This window comes from Nannospalax galili, unplaced genomic scaffold, assembly GCF_000622305.1.
Source record: "Nannospalax galili isolate Female #2095 unplaced genomic scaffold, S.galili_v1.0 scaffold154, whole genome shotgun sequence".
NCBI lineage: Eukaryota > Metazoa > Chordata > Mammalia > Rodentia > Spalacidae > Nannospalax > Nannospalax galili.
The window spans coordinates 94,105-116,912 of NW_008335281.1; the positions used below are offsets into that span (position 1 = coordinate 94,105).

General features: G+C 40.0%; 1 protein-coding gene across 1 annotated transcript in view; it reads right to left on the reverse strand.

Annotated features, from left to right (window-relative positions):
• Positions 1–4,398: 4,398 nt before the first annotated feature.
• Utrn (utrophin) overlaps positions 4,399–22,808 on the reverse strand; it is a gene marked incomplete in the record, with an annotated part of 557,450 nt that continues 539,040 nt past the window's right edge. The window contains 6 exon segments of the mRNA XM_029561956.1: positions 4,399–6,360; positions 7,094–7,116; positions 13,454–13,543; positions 15,489–15,597; positions 18,295–18,535; positions 18,904–19,062. Of these exon segments, the coding sequence (XP_029417816.1) occupies positions 6,352–6,360; positions 7,094–7,116; positions 13,454–13,543; positions 15,489–15,597; positions 18,295–18,535; positions 18,904–19,062 (631 nt within the window).

A 22,808-nucleotide genomic window follows, 5' to 3' on the forward strand; every position in this document is an offset into this window, starting at 1 on the left:
TTTTGAATTAGATTTTCTCAGTCTAGCTATATAACAGAGGATGTCTGTGGATTCCTTATCCTCCTGCCCCCACCTCCCAAGTGCTGGGGCTACAGGCACACACACCCCATGCCTAGCATTCTGTTGTTAACTAAGAAACAAAAATTGGGATCTCAGTAAACAGTTTGTAGATGCATGGCCATTCCCACCTCCTATTTTTGAAATTCATGCCTGGCTTAGTCAACTTGAGGACATGGTGTTAGAAACAGATTATTTTTATCTGAAAATGATTTCCCGATCGAAGATCAAGACTAAACTGAGAGTAAAGTACTGCTCTTCCCTTTTCCTTGATTCTTACTCATGCTCTTAGCACATCTTTTAAAAAGAGATCTACTGGTAGCCAAGCAAGGCTCCTCTCATTTTTAAAATCCTAAATCAATATTGATAATTTTTACTATACTCATGTCATTTTAATAGACTTCACATGTGGCTGTCTTAAATATATGCTGGCAAAATGGAAACATGAGATAGTCGTTTGCCATCCAAAATATGCACCACAGGATGATGAGGGGTTAAGACGTAAAACGGTTCTGTGGTTAAATGCTATAGAAATCCAGTGATATGCATTAAGGCATGTGGCCTTTCTTCAGATTTCTCAAAGTCTTTAATACACTTACGTGCATGGTGAGTCTCCAAAGGGCATAGGGCATCATTGAGCTTCTCAAAATTATTTAAGTAGGGAATCTTTTCATTAGGGAAATGCTGCCACACTTGCCTGCCAGTGGTCACAATGACATCTTTGGTACTCTTCACCATTATACCACCACATAGCACCACTTATTAGGCTATGGTCCCACAGGTGATAGCTAGTGCCATACATACTTGGTGATAGTCTCGTATTTAGAAATACATACTGGGGGTGTGGGGTGCAGCTATGTCTGTACAAGGACCTATTGATTCCCTTCCACCTCTAATTACTATTATTGCAACTGCTTTCACTGGGTTTATCTGCTAAATAGATTAGGAACACTCTGAGACATCACTGTTTTCAGAAAAATTGACAGTGATTCCCATCCCCCTCCCCAAAGTAACAATTCATAAAATCTCAAGTCAAGGCAGTATTTCAATGTGGTTAGTATCCTCCAGTTCCTTAACACTTAATTTTTTAAGATCATTGAAATGTTGTGAGTGTTGTATCCACAATGTGTGTGTGTGTGTGTGTGTGCAATAAGCAGCTTCAACTTTATAGACAGGATAAACTGTAACTTGATGGGAATGGAGGTGGGACAGATGCATGTGAAGACTGTGGGGCAGGTGTGTATCCAGGTGTGACTTGTGTAGCTGTCCATGGGTAATCACAGCTCCCAAGGGTAGGAGTATAATCCTGGACTTTGATTAGCTCAAACTGAGTCAGACTATAGTAGAATGATTAATTCTTCCCAACAGCATAGAAGAGTCATTTTATTTTATCTAAATTAAAGAAAAAAATATTTAAAAATTGATTTGCAGATTAGAAAATCAATATTTTAGCATTTCTGAAAAATGGTCTTAACAGAGTAATATCAGGAACTAATTGTAATTATACCCCATAGTAACTTGTCCCATTTAATTACTATGATGGATAATTCCATGTGTCGATGTGGTTGGGCTAAGGGATGGCCACAAAGCTGATAAAATATGATTTCTGGATATCTGTGTGGATGCTTCTGGAAGACCTTAGCATTTGAACTGGTAGACTGAAAGACTTCACCTCCACACATGTGGGCAAGGCCTATCCAGTCCACTGAGCACCGGAAGAGAATGTAAGAGTATAAACTGGGTCTTTCAGCTTGAATTGGGAAGTTCATCCTCTGTTGCCTCTGGTTACCAAGCTTCTACTTCTCTGGTCATTCTCCAAATGGGACTTACACTCCTGGCCTCCTTGGCTCTTGGGCCTTTGGGTGTGAACTGGAATCACCCCATGGGGCCTCCAGTTTGCAGAGGGAACATGGTAGGATTTCTTAGCCCATGTAATCATGTGAACTGATCTTTCAAAATATTTTTTTTCTACAATCTCTCTTTTATAAGCTTTTGGCTTTGTTTCGTGGAGAACCCTGACAAAAATAATTAGAAATTCAGTATTTATGACTTCCGGACCAAGAACAGAGTGAGGCTAAGGGCAAACTGTCCATTTATTTCTCAAATTGCCTAAATACAAAATTCAAAAGGACCAGCAATAATCTGTGAAAGAATATCTGAAACCAAGAACAGGAAACGGAGCGTAAATATTCTAAAACGTCACACTGTGAAGGCTTCCCAGGTGAGATGGAGTGCCGGTTTAAAAGCCTATGTAAAGTGCAAAGAAATCCCACATCTCTAAACAAGTGCTTGGAATGCTGGGGGCCAGCCGCATCATATGCACCCCACTCACTGGAGCAGTGAAGGGACCTTACGTATTCTTCTACCTAAAAAGTTTTAATTGGGTTTGAGTTTAGAATAATCCCTTCATTGCATTATGCCATCGAGATTCTTTCTCTTTTCTAATTTTATCTTCACTCCTGAGGTTTTCTCAAGAACATGCAATATTTTCCTGTCCTTAACCCCACTGAAATTGTATCATTAGCCTGGGTTGGGGGGAACTTAATATACACTAATTTTTACAGAGTCTTAAAAAAATGTAAGGATATTTTTCAATAAGGTACAAAGTGAAAATGTGTGATCTAATGCGCCCAAGTCGGCAAGTACAGAACCTGTCATAAGCATGACTTTTAAAAGAACAATAAAGAGATAAATCAAAAAAACATGACAAGGGCCTGTGGGCTACTTCCTTTCCATTCCAATCCAGTCCACTGAGGTGATAGACCCCATGCCCAAGGAAGTGGATACACTGGTATCTGGACCTAAGTCCTCTACTTCAGATACCTGAAAGTTTACACAGTGAAATAATGACCCTAATTCATTGTGTTCTATGTACCTATAACTCCTGTGATGCTTTATCTCAGTGAGATGTTCTTTTCTCCCTTCCTAGTCTTGCCATTTTCTATGACCAATAGAATTTGGCCAAACACTCTACACATCTGCCTTTGAACAAGACCAGATTGGCTTGCTAGTGGCTGGGAAAATGTAGCTGAGTTTCCATGATCATCCTAGTTCAGTCATCTCTCATCAGTCAACAAGTGGCCTAGACCTGGGAGCAAGCATCAGCACAAACCTCAGGTAATCCGAGGCTCGAGTCCTTCCTGTGAGCTGAGTCCCACATTCCAGAAGCTAAACCAATGTTGATTAGTGAGACTTTACAGCTGCCGTGTAGCCTTACCATGTGACAGAAAACTGATACCAAGGGTATTGGCCACACTGGAATTGCAGACACCCAGCCTCCAGAGCAAGCCCATTGAGTTACCACAGGCTGACACTATGTCAACTAAGTTTTGGATCCTGTGTGCAGCCTTGAGCAGTGGGGTTAGTGGTATTTTAGTGTATCTTCACTAAGCTCTAAACTAATGTACTAGGAAAGGAACCTGGAATTGCTTAAATAGTGCTTGTGTTGAGGGAAGATACCCAAGAGCAACTATGTTCTTTAAAATACAGAGAATGTCAATGCCATGTGACCAGCTGAAGGCTTGGGATGAGAAGAAAACTCTTATTTATTCCCACCTCCCTTTTCAACTACCAGCTCAGTAAGTTGCTGGGAAATCCTTAGTGATTAGTGTAATGTGAATAATACTTCATGGTAGACAAGATGTCTAAACGTTAGTTCATCAGATTGTTTCAGGGTTTTTTTTTTGTTTTGTCTTTTTTTGGGGGGGTCTTTTTGAGACAGGGTCTCCCTGTAGCCCCAGCTGTCCTGGAACTATGTAGACCAGGCTGGCCTTGAATTCACAGAGATCTGCCTGCTTCTGCCTCCTGAGTGCTGGGATTAAAGGCGTGCGCTACCATATAAAAGACTATTATTTGGGGGAATTTTTCTTTCTTGGAGAGCTTTTAACTTTAGAATTAAGTAACATGATTCTTGACACTGTTTCCCACTGGAGGACTTCCGAAATTGATTAACCCTTATACCAGGGTGGTTAAAATCAAGTGCACAGATAAGCAAATGATTTTAGAGCCCAACAATAAAAGTGAATTTAAGAGTGTAACCAGCTAAATGCCAGCAACACTGAGTTTTAACAACGAAGGCCTGACAGGTTTTATGGGTATACTAGTAACATTCGTTCTCTTTTACCAATAAACTGGATCTGCACAGGAAATTGAGAATTAGATGATCGTATACATGTGTCCGAGAAGAGGCAGATGGGTGGAAGGAGATTGGATTAGTGCATATGAGAGACATTACCAGAAAATATGTAGGATATAAGGATACAGGCTCTCTACAGTTTATTTTCATCACTATACATTCAGAGGTCAGAGTTTATCACTGAACACAGCTGAAGATCAAAGTCATTTTGTGTTAAAATTACTTTTATTTGGGATGAAAAACACAATGTGTAACCAGATTAGATGACAGTCTATGATTACTTCTTTACTGCATATTTCAAAAGTACAACATATTTATTTCCCATTGTTACTGCAATATATTTCCTCTTATTATGCAGAAGATTACAATGTAGTGTTTTATGTAGCTTTTTCTGTAAGAGCAGATAGAGAACATTCTGCATACAAATACAGGCAGAACTAAAATGAATACATGACTTCTCAAAGTAAGAACAAGGAAGACAACAAATCTACAATTTGGGAGTTCTGAATTCGGGGAGTCTTCTGTTGCTATGGTTTAAACAGGCGCTTTCTTCGGTATGAAATGGACTGATGAAAGCCCTAGGCTTTGCAGATTAGGCGCGTAAAGCTATGTCCAACACGATGGTGGAAGATGGTTCTGAGGTAGAAAGGTGATCATGGCTTTCCTCTTATATAAAACAATTTTCTTCTTTTCAAAATATCTATGCTGCAAATAGTCACCCTTGCCCCCCAACCCACCCAGCCTATCCTAAAAATAGCAATTTCTGACTTTAAGCCTCCTTCAGGCCAGATCCCAGTAAAAGAGAACCCAAAGTTAAAATGTCCTGATGTTTTAAAAGCACATATGTTTGAATCAAAACATATTACCTTTACCTTGATTTTTGGTTTCTCTACAGTTGGTAATTAATTTAAGGTTAAATAAAAAAAAAAAGAAACAAATACCCAATTGAATGCACTCAAAAGTAGAGGCAGGGGTACAATCATTTAAGCATTAATTTCATTCATCTGTAGAAGCAGTGACATTGGCTTTTGATTGACATCCCTCCTAAATGTGCTGATCATGAGCCATCTGTCCATTTACCCAAATGATAAAATGAGACGTGCACTAAATTTATGTCTACTTTTGGAAAGAAAAAGACTAGGAGTTTCAAGAATTACAAAGGACTTGAAATAAAAAACAAAATTATTTTCAAAGGGAGCTAAAGACCATGATGTGTTTTGGTCTCACAATGGGTAAAAATCTGCTGTGTCTCATGTTCAAAACCAAGACTGAAGGGGGAGGGAAGGTTGTACCAAGTTTTATTTCTGCATCAAAATGAAAGTATGCTTAAACGGGCAACCTTTGGTAAAATGATCTTTGAAATGATTACAATGCAGTCTTCTCTATTATCATATAGACTGCAAGATGAAATAAATAAACCAAGATCTACTTACAAGAAAAGAATAAAGGGCAGAAAAAAGAAATCCCAGTAGACTTGCCATTTAGGTCCATAGGATTTTTGTGGCTCATCCAGTGGTCACTGTGGAAGTGAGTGTATGTGATGCCAAATAAAGTTAAATAGTATATTCAGAGTTGCTGTCTAATCCATATATATAAAATATTTTATTCAAATATATGAACTTATTAATTTGGCCAAATCATGGAAACAAATACACAGAATGTATTTGGTCACGTGACTGAATTATAAATAACCAAAATATAATGGTAAAATAGTCAAATAATAAATGATGTTATCATACAAGGTTAATATGAACAGCAGAAGGAATGTAAAAATGTAAAGTGGTCTGATTCTTATGCAATTTTTCTCACGGTTATTAAAAAGACAGTTTCATATTAGAAAGCCCCCACCCACTTCCCAACGCTGTGTACATTATACAAATCAGTGGCAAACGTATTACCATCTCTAAACACCTTTCTGTTCATTAATTTACAGTTGCATAGAAAGGGGAGAAAAAAGCAATAATATATGGTTATTATAAAAAAAAATATCCTTTTCTCTTTGGATAGTCAGTGTTTTACTCCCTCAGTGGAACACACAGTCGGCTTCCTCAGCATGTCGTGGAGCCATGGAGCTTTGGGTGGAATGGGATTTGGAATTGGCATTTGCAGAAGAGGGCAATACTGAAGGTCAGGAAATATTGGTTGGCTGGATGAATGCTTCACATGGCCTGTGGGAAGAGAAAACAGCAAGGTCAGAATAACATTTGCATAAGGCCCTCCAGACAGCAAAGGCCTGTCAATTCTTTAAGGAAAATTAAGGGCTTCTTTCAAAACTAGCTACACTTTATTCAGCTGTGTTCAAGGATCCCCAATGCCCATGTGACCCTGACGTCACCTGGTTGCTTTTCATTACAGTAGCCAACACTAACATAGAAGGGAACTCTAGATGGCTTATTTCTTACCCAGGCTGGAAACCAAGTTAAAATTGAGAGGACTTGGCTTCTTCCTATGGAAGGTACCAATGGTGTGTGTGTGTGTCGGAGGGCTGGGTAGTGGCTACTGTGGGCATCCCGTCCCTCCCAGGGGATCAAGAGAGGGATACCTTGACAATGCCAACTTCTGTCCCACTCTGGACAGGGATTGTCATACAAGGGTGTGCAGAGGTGCTTATTAAATTTAAAATGCCCCAGGCAAGAGGCTCTAATTCCAGGCCACACTCAAGGAAGTGGTACCACCATTTCCACAGGAGAAAGAGCAAGCGGTTAGTCTTTTGAAAGTATTCTTAAGTTAGAAATCCTTTTAAAAAATTACTCTGAAATGGAGTCATCCAAAGGAAGCTTCTGCTGTTCATATTATCCTTGTATGATAACATCACTTATTTGACATTTACATGGAGAATGAACTAGGATAGATCAACAGCTGAGATCAAAACCATTGGGTCAATCAAGCCATAACTCTTACCTGTGGCCTGCTGGGGACATTTGCTGAAAAAGAAAACAGAAGAAATCAACTGAGGGCTTTAGTGCTGCTTTGTTTGCATGCAAGTGTGTGGAAGTCCGTGATAATAGTTCTACTGTCCCACGGATGGTAACAGGAAAATAGGGGGTAGGCTCCCACTCTTTGGCTAAATGCTTTAACCAAGGCTAGTTTTCCCGGTTAGTTTCTCATATTCCATGTGATTTAAAGTACAAACATTCCACCCAAAATATATTCTAGCTCTTTAAAATATGCACGAAAGCTTTCAGGGAGCTCTTAGCTTTAAACAAAACAAAACACTCAAAACTTTAGTTTGTCTTGAGGTGCCCAGCCCTAAGTGACACATCTACAATGCAACTTCCACACTAAACTTCAGGGAGCATAGTGGAACAGGGAAGGGGAGTATGTGTGAAAAAAATTAATGCATCTCTGAACTCTCATTGGCGAAGTTTCCTCATGCAACAGATGATTAATCCAGAAAGCCGCAACTGCCCAAAGTACAGAGAAAGAGACTGCAGAGTGCCTGTCCCTGGGTAGGACGCCGATATTAAACCTCTGTCACCCAGGGTTCAGGGACCATTGCAGCAAACAGACTGTAAGAGCCAGAGGAGGTAGATGACCACAAGGAACCAGTTTTCCAGACAGCGGGGACTGTTGAACTCATATGAACTCACAGCAATGGTGACAGCATGATAAGACCCAAGCAAGCTCAAGCCACACAAAATCACAGCATAGAAGTGGAGAAGTGGTTAAGAAGCTCAACCTTAGCTACTGGCAACCAATACATGCTGAAAAAGAGAGAGTCATTTTCCTTTAAGTGTGTGATGCTAGATTCGTTAATCAGGTTCTCGTGGTTGGACACACACTGAAGGACATCTGAGGACACAAACTTGACTAGATAGGCCTTAACATATATAACAGAGTATGAAATCCCATGGGGAGGGGGCTATAAAAGGGGTACAGATAGGGGAGGCAAGCATTCAATTTAAAAAAATGTATTCTTAAATTGTGCCTGTATTTGGTTTCTGTATCAGAACAAAGAATATTCTATAGTCTTGTGTTGAATGATACAAATTCTGACCAAAGGGTCCTTGGGGGCAGTTAGCTTTTCTTTTCTGCCAATCTTGGTTCACTTGTGCCTGGAAGCTGAGGGAAGATGGTGGTTGTGTGCTTGCATCAAAGAAAGGACTAGCCTGTTCTCCCACAGCCTTCTGGATAGGCTAACAGTAATGCCTTGAATTAACAGCACAGATGTTAGACTAGGGTGTCTAATTCACCTTCAGTTTCTTCCTTTGTAAAAGAGCCCAAGAGAGAAGCTGATCTGGTGGGCTTTGTGAGGGCCATGTCTGCTGAATACCGTCTTCCAGCTCTCTGCTTTGTCACCACCCCCTTTTCAGTGAGAATACCCTCAGCTCCCTGGTTCTTGTGATCTCCATAAAAAGTCAGAAAAGACACACAGACTATAGTATATAAGAGTTTATTACAGAATATAGCACCCTCTAAGGAGCAGATAGTGGGCAAAAAGAAACCTGTCCAGATCTATATTTTAGGCAGCCCTTATACTATTTTCTAAATTCTCTAAAGGAACTTTGGGCTATACAAGCCTGCTTAGATGGCCTCTTACAGGAGGGAGAAGTGGCAAGTCTTTGTTCTTTACCAGAATACCTACACAGTAATCTTAGAAGGTTTTTGATTCTTGGAGCCTTCCTGACAGTTCAAGATGTCAATCCCCTCTATGCCAGAGATATGACTTGAGGCCCATTTTCCCACCAGTAACTAAAGCCCTGATGTTTTAATCCTTTGTTTTACAGGCTGTTGATTCTACCCTTTAAACTTGAGATTCTCTAACTAGCTATCTAGTGCTTTCACTGAGCAGTCAAATGCATCATGGGAAAAGAAGGGAAGAGCTTTGCTTTCTAGTGGTGGCAACATCTGCTCTGGGCCAAAGGAGAAGTGTCACTAGTCATCTAGTATGTTGCACACCTTCCATCTCTTACTTTTCAATGCTGAGGAAGAAAAAAGGACATCAATGATCTATGCTGGGTGTTCGCGAGAAAAAAGAGAAAGCGAGAGGGCTGTCCTCCCTGTGATGCCAGGAGGGAACATGTGAGCCCAGGGTTTGGGAGAAGAATCAGACAAAAGCAAACCTGGTCCCACAAAGTATGTGGGTCCCAGAGAAGGGTGAACCTCTGTAAGTATGTGAGTTACACCTCAGGGTAATGGAGTTGAATCTTTAGTAAGTACACGTTACATATACATACTCTATCGAAAAGGTCCAAAATTATGTTTCTCTTTGTAAGTAAAAAAATACAAAATAGTCAAATCCTAGACAGAAGTCTAATCCACTTTGCTATGCTACCTTTTATAAAAATCAAAAGGCTATAGGCAATCCCCTGGACAAATCTTACTTGTTAAGAAAATTAGGAAATCATTGCATTTTAGTAGGTTTTGAGTTTTTCATGCATGTCATTCAAGCTTAACACACATACGCAGTTCATGTTGGAAACATGCTGGTAGGTTAACAGTAATTTTTAAAAGCATTGGTTCTATCACCCCAAATTACTCAACTTACTGCTGGTCCACTAAAACAACAAAAATGAAAATAAAAGTGGATTACATTAACAAAGAAATAGTTATAGTAGTAACTGGAACTCTCACTACATGATTGGTTAATAGCACAAATTAAACTCGAGTCATTAATTCTTAGCCAAGAGGAAATGACAACACCTGCCTCTCTGCTCTGAAATGCAATATCATTTTCAAAGGCCATAATTCAAAGATGACATTAGGACCGACTGCAATATTAATTCAAGATGCAGGAATTCTAAAGTCTTACATGCAACACTATATAGACACAGTTTTTAAAAAATGTCATGCTAAAGTAAGCAATTCATGCCATTGGGATTTATGAATACAGACTTTCATTTAATTCCAAAATTGCCAGGAGTGGAAATTCATTTGTAGCCATGCAAATTTTTAATTCACAAAGGATCAGAAGTCAAGATTAACATGCAGATCAATTCTCCACATGCTGGTGACAAGCAATTTGAAAGTTCTTGTTAGTTACGGGGTTCAGGGGATTGGCTTGGCATTGTGAGGGTGCCAATCCTATTTATTTAGGTAAACCTCAAAAGGTGGTCAGTAAACTTTTGGAATTGTGAAGCCTTAATAAAATATTTGCTAACTGAGCAATTTAGAAGGAGCACTAAATAAACGAGTCCTGCAAAACCTTCTTAGGGCTAGCTGGGAAAACTTCCACCTCAAACCTTTCCAGCTTGAAAATGGTAACATCTGAGCAACTACTGATCCCTTTAGTTCAGGAACACAATGAGGCACCAAGTCTAACCATGCATTGACAGAGGCTGTACCATCTAAATTATTTAATAACCTCAGGCAGAATTCTGAAATATGCATCAATTTGTAAATGAGACAATGAAGCTCAATAAAAAAAAAAAAAGAAAGCAGTCCCCACCTTGGAGATTTGTATGTTATCCAAAGAAAAATATGGATATAAATATCAAGAAGAAGCCAGGTGTGGTAGTGCATGCCTTTAATCCCAGCAGAGGCAGGAGGATCTCCGTGAGCTCAAGGCCAGCTGGGGCTACAGGGGAGACACTGTCTCGAAAAAGGCCAAAAAAAAAAGGAAAAAGAAAAAAAAAAGTCAAGAAGAACAAAAACCACAATTATTGGGACTTAAAAATTAGCATGTAAATTTCACAGGATTTTAAAATATACCATTCACCATTTTGTTACATGAGGTATTTGAATTCCTCACAATAACACATGCTGAAGAATGCTCATCCACAGAGAACAATAAACATAAATATCTGTGGAATTACAAAGTTAAGAAAAATAGCAAGTCGGCTTCCCCTTAAAGAATCTCAAGCCTCCATAAGTCAGCCTCTGGGTATGGAGGATGGCACAGGTGAAGGGCACCCAGTGCAAAGGAGGAGCTTAGCCCCTGACTGGTGGCTCTCAGGAATGAATCACCATGAACAGCTAGCCACGCTGCCAAACGACAGGGATTTTACATGTGCCTTTTCGGGACAGAAAGTGAGGTGAAGATTCTGAGAATTCGTTGTTCCTCTACAGCTACAATTTTTTATTTTTCACTCTATTCTATTTTAGATTTTTACTTTTATTTTTCACTCTATTTTAGATTAACATTTTTAAACAAAATATACTTATCAGAATATGCCTTGAGAAAGAAGTGCTTTAGCAAAAGAAATGTAAAAAAAGCACAAAATTTTCAATATGGAAATTATGCATTTTATATTCATTACAAAGCATATATTTAAACATATTTCCAAGTCTGACTTTACTGACTGCCAGCTTTTTTCTAAACTGAAAAGGTCCAGTGTGACATTTAATTGAAAATTTCTAAACAGAATTAGATTTACAAAATTTGTTTTTTAATTATGAATGCACTTAGGTGGAGGCTGAGCTGAAAAGTAACAGCTTTTAGAAATTTAATTTTGAAAGACTAATTCATAAAGCATGAGGTTTTTATTCTAGTGATTAAGTAATATATGCCAGAACAAAAACCTCACAAATTAAAATTCAACCTTGAACTATAATTGATATAACAGATTTAATATGTTAATCTATTATAGTGGTTTCACTAGAGAAAAAACCACATTACAGCATGCAGACACTGACTCTCTTAAGCTATTAATGGCACTGGAGAGTTGTGTGTGTATACATGTTTATACAGGCATAGGCACACATGTGCTTTTTGGGAAACAAATGTGGGAGATGACATACAGTAAGTCTGATTCTACAAACTTTGAGAAGCAGAAAACAATAGAATTTCAAATAAAAACTCAGGAACTAACATACAAATGTGTTTATGTGTGTGTAGAAATTAATATACCTTTTGGGTTAATATTCCTGAAAATTCGGAGAAAAATAGATTTTACATAGTTTGCATATCTTGCCAATAACAGTATTTTATGTAAAATAAGGAAACTATTTAATGAAGTAGTACACCTTATTTAGCTATAGTACCGGTAACTGAGATCTTTCTCTCACTTAGGATGACATTTAAGAAAATGACAGAAAGCGTGAAATAAAGGGCTGAGATTTATACAAGATCTTAGTTTATTGACTGGTTAGCTTTAATACCAATTTGAGAGGCTATCATCCCCAAGTTATAAATGACACACTCCATGCTCTTTGAAAGTGTTTAAAACTGTGACCGTAAATTCTGTGTACCCAAGTAGACTGCTGCTGAGTGGGGAGACCGTCCACTGAGGTGGGAGCTCAGCAGAAACTATAGGATGGCAACATGCCAAGGAGAAATCACTTGGAAAAAAATTTTCAATCGATCAGAATCATTATGTAATTTCCCCTGGGATTTGGACTGCTGTTGCTGGGTGATTTTCTGGCTCTTGGCTGTTCATATGGAAAATTCAGAGTCATAATTTGTGATGCTGTGAATCATTTAGCTTTTGCACAATGATTATTTTATTCCATGAAAAAAAAAATCTCAGCCAAAGGGGAGGGGAAACCCGAACATAATACTTCTCTGTACCAGAATCCTCTGAAATGTCTGAAGGAAAGAGAGGGAATTATCTTAGAAAGGCAGTTTCCGCACCTTATTCGGCACATACTAAGGGCTCTTCTTTGAAGTAATACAAGTTTCTTATACTTTAACGTTTCATCTAAAATCAAGATATGCCCCTACTGGCCTCCATTTTGTCACTCCTCAGGCCTATGGGAACATCTCCAAGAGTGGGGTCATACTGCCACTGCACAGGGGATCTGATGGGACCTGAGTGGAGCTTTGTTTTCTTTGTCTGGTATCCATTTGCCTTATTTTCAAACATGCATTTTTGTTTCTAATACTGGCTTTTGGCATCTTACCAAATGTCATAGTTTTAATCATCTTGACACACCTGGAAAGAGGGAACCTCAAGTGAGAAATTTCCTCCATCAGACTGGCCTCTGGTCATGTCTATAGGGCATTTTCTTAATTGCTAATTGATGTGGGAGGGCCCAACACACTCTGGTGGTGCCATCCCTGGGCAGGTGAGTCTGGACTATATAAGAAAGGTAGCTGAGCAAGCCAGAAAGCCACTTGGTCTCTCTCAGTCCCTGCTTTGAGCTCCTGCCCTGGCTTCCCCTGGTGATGAACTATAACCTGTAAGTCAAATGAACCCTTTCCTCCCTTAAGTTGCTTTTGGTCATGGTATTTATGACAGCAACTGAAAGAAAACTAGAAAAAAAACTGGTACTCAAAGTGGGGCATTACTGTGATGAGTCTGTGCTAAAGACAGGGCTGCATATGGAAAGAAAGCACAGGAAACAAGCACATGGCTGTGGCCTTACAACTTTCCTACTCACGGCAGCAAGATGGAAATGAACTGTTGATCTGCTCCATGACCTCCGTGAGGTCAGTGCTTGTGTCATGAGGTGGGGCCAGCAGGTCCTCAGCTGCTTCGACAGAACACAGAATGCAGTGCCTGAATTAAGATCCAACATACTACAAAAGAGCCTCTTTCAGATAAAAATACTACAACCGGCTCCCCAAATATCAATGGGACATGAATTCTCATGGAGGAAAATACAAAAACATCTTTGTATTCGTTTGCTATGAGTACACACACACACACACACACACACACACACACACACAGCATGAAGGAACATCTAGGCATTGTACCCAGGTCCTTATGTAGGCTAGGGAAGCATCCTACTCCTCAGGTACATCCTCAGCACCAATAATATACTTTGATACAGTTAAAATGTATTATATGCTTGTAGAAAAAATTTAGGTACTGAGGGAAAATATAAAACTGAAAAATAAGTAACAGTGATTTGATATGTCTTAATTGAAAAATCCATTATTCTGTACCTAAAAATATTCTTCCTTGGGTGAGTGAAACGTCACCCAAGGCTCAGGGACCATCACAGAACAGGGGGGTGGAAAGATTGTAAGAACCAGGGAGGAGGTGCATGACCATAAGGAAACAGTCCTACAAGCTTCTGGGACCCTGCTCATATAAGTCTATGGCAGTGGTGTCAGCCTACATAAGTCCCATGCAAACTCAGGCAGACAAAAACCCAGCATGGAACTGGGAAAATGAACAGCAGACCCCAATCTTATCTGAAGAAATACTGGCAACTGATTGCTGCTGGGTGAAGAAGAGCGGATCTTCCTAAAACAAGGGACTCTAGATAGGCTAACTAGACTTCAGTGGATGGACTTGCACTGGGGAATGTCTGGGGATACTGACTTTACACAGTGGGCCTTAACAGGGATGACCAAGTATATGGGTTCCAGTGGAGGGAGGGGCTATGAGAGGGTGCTGGTGGGGACCAGGATATAAAGATGATTAAGATTGAGATGTTCTGTATAAAATATGTTCTGTACAAAAATTCAATAAAAACAAACTTAAAAAATATTCTACCAATTTCTTTCTGGAGCTTTTAGTATTTGCTAGCTTATCCTGACACAAAAGTAAATATATGTATATAAATATAGTACATATAAATATGTGTGTTCTATAATATTTTTGGTGTTGATGTGTTTTATTCTATGATCAAAATCAGTTAACACTGTAACTATCAGTGACAAATCCCCATTGTGATTGATGGTCTTGGTGGCACTTCTGCCTCAAAGGGTATAATGCAATATCCACAGAGACCAGGATGGATAAAACAGATAAATATGATCCCCGCCCTCAGCAGAGAAAACCATGTTTGGAATGATATCCTCAGCATTAGGTTCTTCACATGTATAATGCAGAAACTGTAGAGATATCATTTTAAAAGTTCATTCTTGGGGGCTGGAGAGACAGCTCCATGGGTAAAAATGCCTGCTGGATAAACATGAAGATCTGAGTTCAGATCCCAGTACACACCTAGAAAGCTGGCCATGGCCAAGCATAACTGTAAGCCCAGTGTTGAGGGGGCAGGGAGGTGGATCACTGGGGCTTACTGGTGACCAGCCTACCTCCAGGTTTGAAGAGAGACTGAGACCCTGTCTCAAAGCAGTAAGATGGAGAGTGATGGAGCAGTGCACTGATATCCTCCTCTGGCCTCTGGGAGCACAGTCACTTAGGCAGGCACCCCTGTACATATGCCACACAAACACACACCACACTCACAAGTCAGTCTCAAATCAAATAAAAATTAATTTCTTGCTCATTGCAAATTTTCATCTTTTACCAAATTTGAATCTACTACCCACTGTATACACAAGTATATTATAATAAAATCAATTTTTATATTAAAATGGATCTGTACTCATTTCAAATCAAAGAGAATGTTTTATGCTCTAAAGGACCCTGATATAAGAATCTTAACAAACTGGAAAATAGACAGTGGTCAAGCTCAAGGTAGACAGGAGCAGTGACTGTGATTCGGGGACACCCACCTGCTTGGTGGAACGGTGGACCTGGGTCCGGGTCAAGCGAGTAGCTTACTGCAGAATGCTGTGGTGAGGCCCAGGGGGAGACACCGTTGATGCGCGAATCGGATTCAGGCTGAAATCACGTAAGTTAGGGAAATGATTCAAGTAACCTTGGAGGAAACAGTTCCTTTTCACCCCTCACCGTGGGTAACTGGAGCACAACAAGTTCGTACCTTTGGGCAAATTCTGGTGCAGTTCAGCATCGGCTGGGCAGGAGCACTAGTTCTACTGAGTACCGAACACTCTTTCCCTATCATTGCCCTCTGAAGTATCCATGTGGTTATATTACAAGATTTACCTCTGTCATTCATCTATACATTTTGACATTATTTTCCTATCGAGGTAATGAATTTAGAAGTGGGCTGCATTCATCTTTCAAAAATTAGCACTGGAATTCTAAAGTAGTAAATCTATCAACTATCAAAAGTAGCGGACATTGAAAGGCAACACTGGGGACAGTGGTTAAGAGCATGGACTTGGATTCAGGTTCAAACTCCAGCGGTGCTGCCCAGAAGTGGTCCAATTCTAGGCAAACCACAGAACCTTTTGTCTAAAAGGTGCTGGTGCCGACAACTTAGTGCAGATCAGAATCAGTGCACAGGCTGTGCCGCATGCCTTTACTGAGCTCAGCTGCCACGGGATTTTGTGAGGAAAGTGATGAATGAATATTTCTAAAGTCATTTGCACAGTCTATCACAAAGCAAACCCTTCATGAGAGTTTCTGCACAGAGCTTTGAAATGGTGATGGGCATGCCAGTAAGTACATGGATGAATAAGAAAGTAGGGTCTCCTGCAGGGGAATGTAGAAGTTATCACTTTTATTGATGTAGATTTTCTATTAAGTCCACATTAGTTGAAGCCTGGTAGTTTTTCCGGTTTATACTATCTGAGCTAAATTTTCCATCTACTTCTGGCACTTCAGCTAAATCGTTAAGAGATAAGAGCTTCACAGTCTGGGATATTCCAAGCCACTTAGATATCAGTTATCGCAAAAGCATTACTGTGCAATTCTGAATGTACATGAGCCATTAGGTGCTCTGTCTAATGGCATGGAGGGGGAAAAGGGAGATTAGGCAATCCAAGAATCTTTTTTCACTGGAAGAGATTCAATCAGCTATGCAAGTGAAGGCTTCAGAAGCAATTCTGCAGTGGTTCCATGTCCACACTACATTGTTAACACTGCTACTTCATAGCCATAAGAAGAGATTACAAAGACGAACGTACCCCTGATTTGGGAACTATTTGAAAATGTCACACTCACTCCACAAGCAATGTAACTTTTCCAGTGTATGGGAACGGCATTGGGGTCAGGATCAAACAAACATTCTGAGGGCTTATAAGAAAGTCAGGTCTTAACTCAGGAAACTATTATTCTCTGAAGAAGCAAAATTTGCAGGCCCTGAAGTAAACTATTCACAAAGCTGTGTTAAACTCTACAATGACACAGAGAAAAGTACAGGGCCAAACTATGATCTATGGGTCACTATGGAAGTAATGCAAAAATTACAGTGTTTTGAATGATTCTGACGAGATAAAAAGATCCCAATGGCCACTTCGACAAGATGATTTTCAAAAAAGTGAGCGAATCAAATAAAACAAAAAATTGTTTTTGTTTTGATACAATAAATCATTTGTGCAGAAAGGCATCGGTTTTACGATGTCACGAGTCCCACACTGTCCAGGAGAACAAGGCGACAGTGACACTAACTGCAGTGCTAGGGATTCGGCAAGCCAAAGCAGGAATTCCTTTGCGGGGTGGGGGAGGCAGGGGGTGCTCTACTCTACATGCATTTTTTGGATGCACATAGTTGAGTGCATAGCACACTATTAGTTACATGACCTGACTCTACTCTTCAAGGCTAGGTTAATCAAGCAATTAATTCTTTCTGGTATGTTCTCTTTACATACAATATTATTTTGTTTTCTCTCACAAGACTGCTAAAAACAGAAAGTCAAAAACTGTACCGATAGCTTCTTTCATAAGCCAAAGAACGGAGCTTTGCAACACTGCAATTAGTCATTCACTGGTGAATCACACAATCAATTTACTAGGTTCTGATCAACTTTAGGAAAAGCAAGAGAAGAAAACAACGGAAGGAAGAAAAAGAAAGGAAGGAAAGAAGAAAGGAAGGAGGAAGGAAAAACAGGTGGAAAGGGAAGGAGAGAAAGAGAAAATAAGAGATGACATTTCTGTGTAAAGGCAAATATTAGTTTGTATTTGTCATACATATGTTTTCATTACAATGTAAATTCTATTTCCTTTTGTCAAAAAAGTTTGTAAGCAACTGCTATAAAACATGACCCAGTATGAGGAAATAATAGTGACAAATTAATAGCCATCTGTTACTCCTGTTACTAAATTTCATGCAAATAGTGATTTTTGGAATGTGTGCTCCTGACTCACTGGAAGAAGCTTAGAATGCAGATTTCAGGTCACCTGCTATTCCTGATCTCCATGGATGCTTCCCATATGCAATGTGGGTGAGTGTATATCACAGGATCTTTTTTTTTTTTAATCAAACTATCTCAAGCTGAGATTTCAGAGTAAATGAAGAATCAGAAATTGCACTGTCAACTGGGAAAGCACAATTTTTGTACTAGTGAAGATTTAATGCATACATGTGAAAAGGGACTTCTAACCCAGTGTAAACAGAATTAAGTATGGAGGTGAAAATTGAAGGTGGACTTCTTAGCTTCTCTGACGCCAGGCTCAGACCCAGGCCTCAGATAGGTACCATGGGGAGGTGCCCACAGCATTCTACACACCTACCTGTTCCAGCAGCTGTCGGAGGCGGTGCAGCTGAGATTCCAGCTGTTTATTATGATCTTCCAAAATCTGCATCCTTGCCTCCAGCCGCCCTTTGTGCTGCCGAAGGAGCTTTGCTTCCGCTATAAGCTCTGAGTCCTCGGATGTGTGATGAGGCGATACGATGGAGTCTGGAGGGGAGCCCACAGGGAGCCCCCTTCTCAGGTGCTGCTCCTTCAGTTGCTCATATTCTACCTGCAGATTTCTAATGCAGAAAAGGAAGAACAAACAAACAGACCAGAAATGCTAGCAGGTATAACCTCTGCTCTTCCAAACTGTCTACCAACCCCAATTCAGCTAATATTACTACTTTGTATTAAATGAAAACACATAAACAGGAAGAACAAGGAGAAGAAAAGCTGGGGCTTCAAGCAAGAGTGCTGTCAGGCCTCATCAATGAATCCCCAGGTGCTGCTGGACCCAGTCCTCACAGCACAGCCCGTTAATAGTCTCTAAAACCTTGGCTTCACTGCAATGTCATAGACCACAGTTCTGAAAGAGGATGGGAAAGGGCCTTGTTGGCCTTCTCATAAAGACACGGTGACATATTTACTTCTCTGGGGTCTAGCACACCTTTGTTCTTCCTCCAGGTCAGCAATAATCCGCTCCAGTTCTCCACGTTCTTCCCTTTCTACCGACTTCAGGATCTGCGCTGGACTCTGCGGCTGGCTCACGGGAGACTCCCCGCCCAGTGTCTGGCAGTACTGCTGGATGAGGGCATGCTCGTCCTCCCTGGTGAGACAAAAGATAGACAGAGGTTCAGGTCTGGGTGGTGAGGTCTCTGGATACACACATAACGACAGTGATGCTTGAACTGGTGGCTAAACCAAGTTGCCTTGGAACTCAGGGTCACCATCACCTTTCTTTGAAAATGCTGGCAGAAAATTCATCCATCAAAGCTCATGTTTGACATACATAGTCTTTCATTTCAAAATATATGTGTCATAATCTAGTTGCTATTCTCACAGTCCCCAAAGAGACACTTTATTCAGCAGAGAAAATAAAATAAAGCAGAAATCAGGCTAAGTTACTATAAGCAAGGCTTAACCAAGTGTGTCCAGCCTGTGGCCTGTGGGCTGCATATGTCCCAGGATAGCCATGAAAGTGGCCCAACACATTTGAAGATGACAGTGGCATGTGTCAGATGGTTGGACATTCCAGGAAGGAGTTAATGCAAAAGTTAGAATAAAAGATGTTATAGACATATTACCCACTGACTGCCAAAAACTGATCAAGAATACCCTGTCTTAGGGCTGGAGAGATGATTTAGTGGTTAAGAGCACTGACCGCTCTTCCAGCAGACCTAGGTTCGAGTTCCACCACCTACATGGCAACTAACAACTCTCTTTAACTCCAGTCGCAGCTGATCAGACACCCTCTTCTGGCCTCCGTGGGCATTGCACACATGGGTGCACTTACATACATGTAGGCAAAATACTCATACACATAAACTTTTTTTAAAAATAAAATAACTTATCTTTCACAGTTGGTTATAACCAATGTTATAATATTTTATAGCCCAAAGTTTATGGCTTATAATACTTATATTTTTTAGTTAAACAATAGCACAGATGCAATCATACATGATAGCTACAGATATTTTACTGGGTATTATCACAGGGAATTTTTAGGACCAATCAGTCTGCATTAAGCCATTCATTACATTTCTAATTCACTGGGGTTCCTCCCCTTTATCTAATGACTTGTCTGATGAACTTAGACAGATCAACAAAAGCGTAGATTCAAGGCTAGCATCAGCAAAAGTATAATGAACTGGACAAACCCAATATGTCTATGAGAAGAAAAGGCTTTCCAGCTGGTCTGGAGCCTCTTTTCTTCCTTTATGAAGAAGATTCCACTGGATCACCTCCTGAAAGTGTGACTGCCACATCTCCTGGCTCATGCTGTTGCAGAGTCCCTCAGCACATCAAACCTGGCCTGTTTTGATAGTTGTTGGCAAACAAGTCCTAGAATTTACAGTTTTATAGAATATGGCCTAAGGAAAATAAGATGTAAGTGATGTGGCCATCAGAGTCTAAAATGGAGCTGTTCTGTGGCTGAGCCTTCTATGTAAGCAGTACGGCCACACAGATCTCTCAGCATCCTTGGCTGTTACTCTGGGACCAGGGCATATCCGAGGGCAGCCAAGGAGAGCCTGGCCTTGGCATAGGGAGTCCCAACCTTTCACTGTGTCACCCAGGCCTTGAAATTGCTTTGCACTTGCACTGTTGAAAAGTACCTGATCCTGGGCAAGCACTTTGATTCTAATGTGTGATACAAAAATCCCTCCCTGACTTATCATACCCTTATCCAGACAAACAGGTCTGAAATTGCATCTACAATTCTGTGCATTTTTAGGAAAGGTGTGCTCTAGGCAGTGAGATCAGTGAGAGGGAATGGGTGCTCTGCTTGGTGGAAGGAGAGAACCAACTCCTGAAAACTGTTCTATGACCTTCTCACATGTACAACGGTATGCACGGGCATATGCACACATATATACCATTAAGTAATTAATCAAAAATCTGGCAGGGAGATATGGAGGAAAAAGGTATTTTCCTGGTAGGAAGGACATGGTCACACGTGGGTGTGGGCGCGTGCACACACACACACACACACACACACACACACACACACACCACATAGCTAATAGCCCAAATCTAAGGAATATAAAGGGGGAGACAGAGATGAAGGTCTGAGATGAATAAATCAATGCTGTGAAGCACTCCTTAGCAGATATGGATCACAGGTGATGCTTGGAAGCACATTTCCCAGTTCATGGGGAAAGAGAGGCAATTCAAGAAGGCAGAAGTGCAAGACTAACACAGGACAGAGCAAATGACAAGGTCTGAGGCTACAGAGGACATAAAACAAAGCAGCTGCAAGGTAAGAGCACAGCAGAACACTTTTCACTTTTTTTGGGGGGGGGGTTGAAAAACACCTAAGCATGGTGACTAAAAAGATAGAATGTCCAAGCAGGAGAAAAACATTCATATGTATCTTAGTAAATGTTCTATATTTTAAGGATGAAACAACACAAGCAATCAACCAGGAATCAAGGCAAAGTGGGAAGTCATTTGCAAAGGAAAAAAGGGCTTTAGCCTCCTACTCCCGGATAGTCAATGTTCAAAGACAGTGGGGTACTGCTTAGAGTCCTAACCCAGATGTTCACAGGACCGGGCAAACTGCTCACTTGTATAGCACTCCCACTCCGTCCTGCAAGGATGAGCAAGAACAATGCAAAAGGGAAGAGAACTAGACAGTGATCTCTAGTGTGGAAATACAGAAGAGGCACACTAAATCTCATAGTGGCAAAACCCAATTATATACTACTTCCAGATAATATCCCTAAATGAAAATCATAAAGATGCAAAGGAAAAGTTTCAAAAAAGGGAAACAATAAAAACATCACAAAAAAAAAAGAAAACTTGGACCCTATAAGTGGCCTGGCAGATCTTTTGTCTAGGAACTGACCACAGATTTGGCCCAGAGTCCCTCTGATATTATGAGGTACCACAGATCATTTATTCCCTAGAACATTTATGCAGACACTTAACCCTGAGGATTAAATTCAGTGCTCAATATTAACAGAGACTAACTACATTTTTGTTTTAAAAAGTTGAGAGATACCTCAGTGGGTAAGGCTGCTTGCTGACAATCTGGGTTCAACCTCTGGAACCCACATGGTGGAAGGAGAGAACTGACTTCCTCAAGTTGTCCTCTGACCTCTACACATGCTCCACTCTCAATAAAAAATAAACAAACAAATTAATTCATTAAAATCTGGAAAGCTAGGTGCTGGGAAACCAGCTGAAATAAAATTGGGATGCATTTTGTTAACATTTATTATATAAGTTCATTTCTTTTGTGAACTTTTGGTGATTTTAGTATGCTATAATTATTACTGTCATAAGTGTTAAATTGTTCATTAAGGTGCCTGGAAAAGAATTAAGAGGATTTTTACAAAAATAAGAAATTAGCAATAATTTACATGTAGCATGCAATTTTAGCCTTTAAGTGCTTCATAGATTATTAGTCCTAAAGGTTAAATGCAAAAATAGATCCTTTCTAGTTTTTAATTGTATATAATAAAAACCAAGAGCAGCCTCTTTATGTAGATAGTACATTACGCCCAGACTACAGTCATTAAGATCAATAGCATGCAGAGTGCTGAGATAGAAAATATTTTTAAATGCAGGCCTGAACTAAGAAGCAATATTAGATGAAATATAATTATACTACACTTATTACAGACAGTAAATACTGCCCATATTACAAAATTAGTACCGATTAGATAACCAAAGAACTGTGATTCACTCAGTGACCTTTGAAATGTAGGCAAGACACAGACAAAACTAATAAATGTCTTTTTAAAAAATATTTTATTTATTATTTTTATGTGTATGTGTGTATTGCCTGCATGTAGGTAAGTGCACCCGTGTCATGCAATGCCCGCAGAGGACAGAAGAGGCTGTCAGATC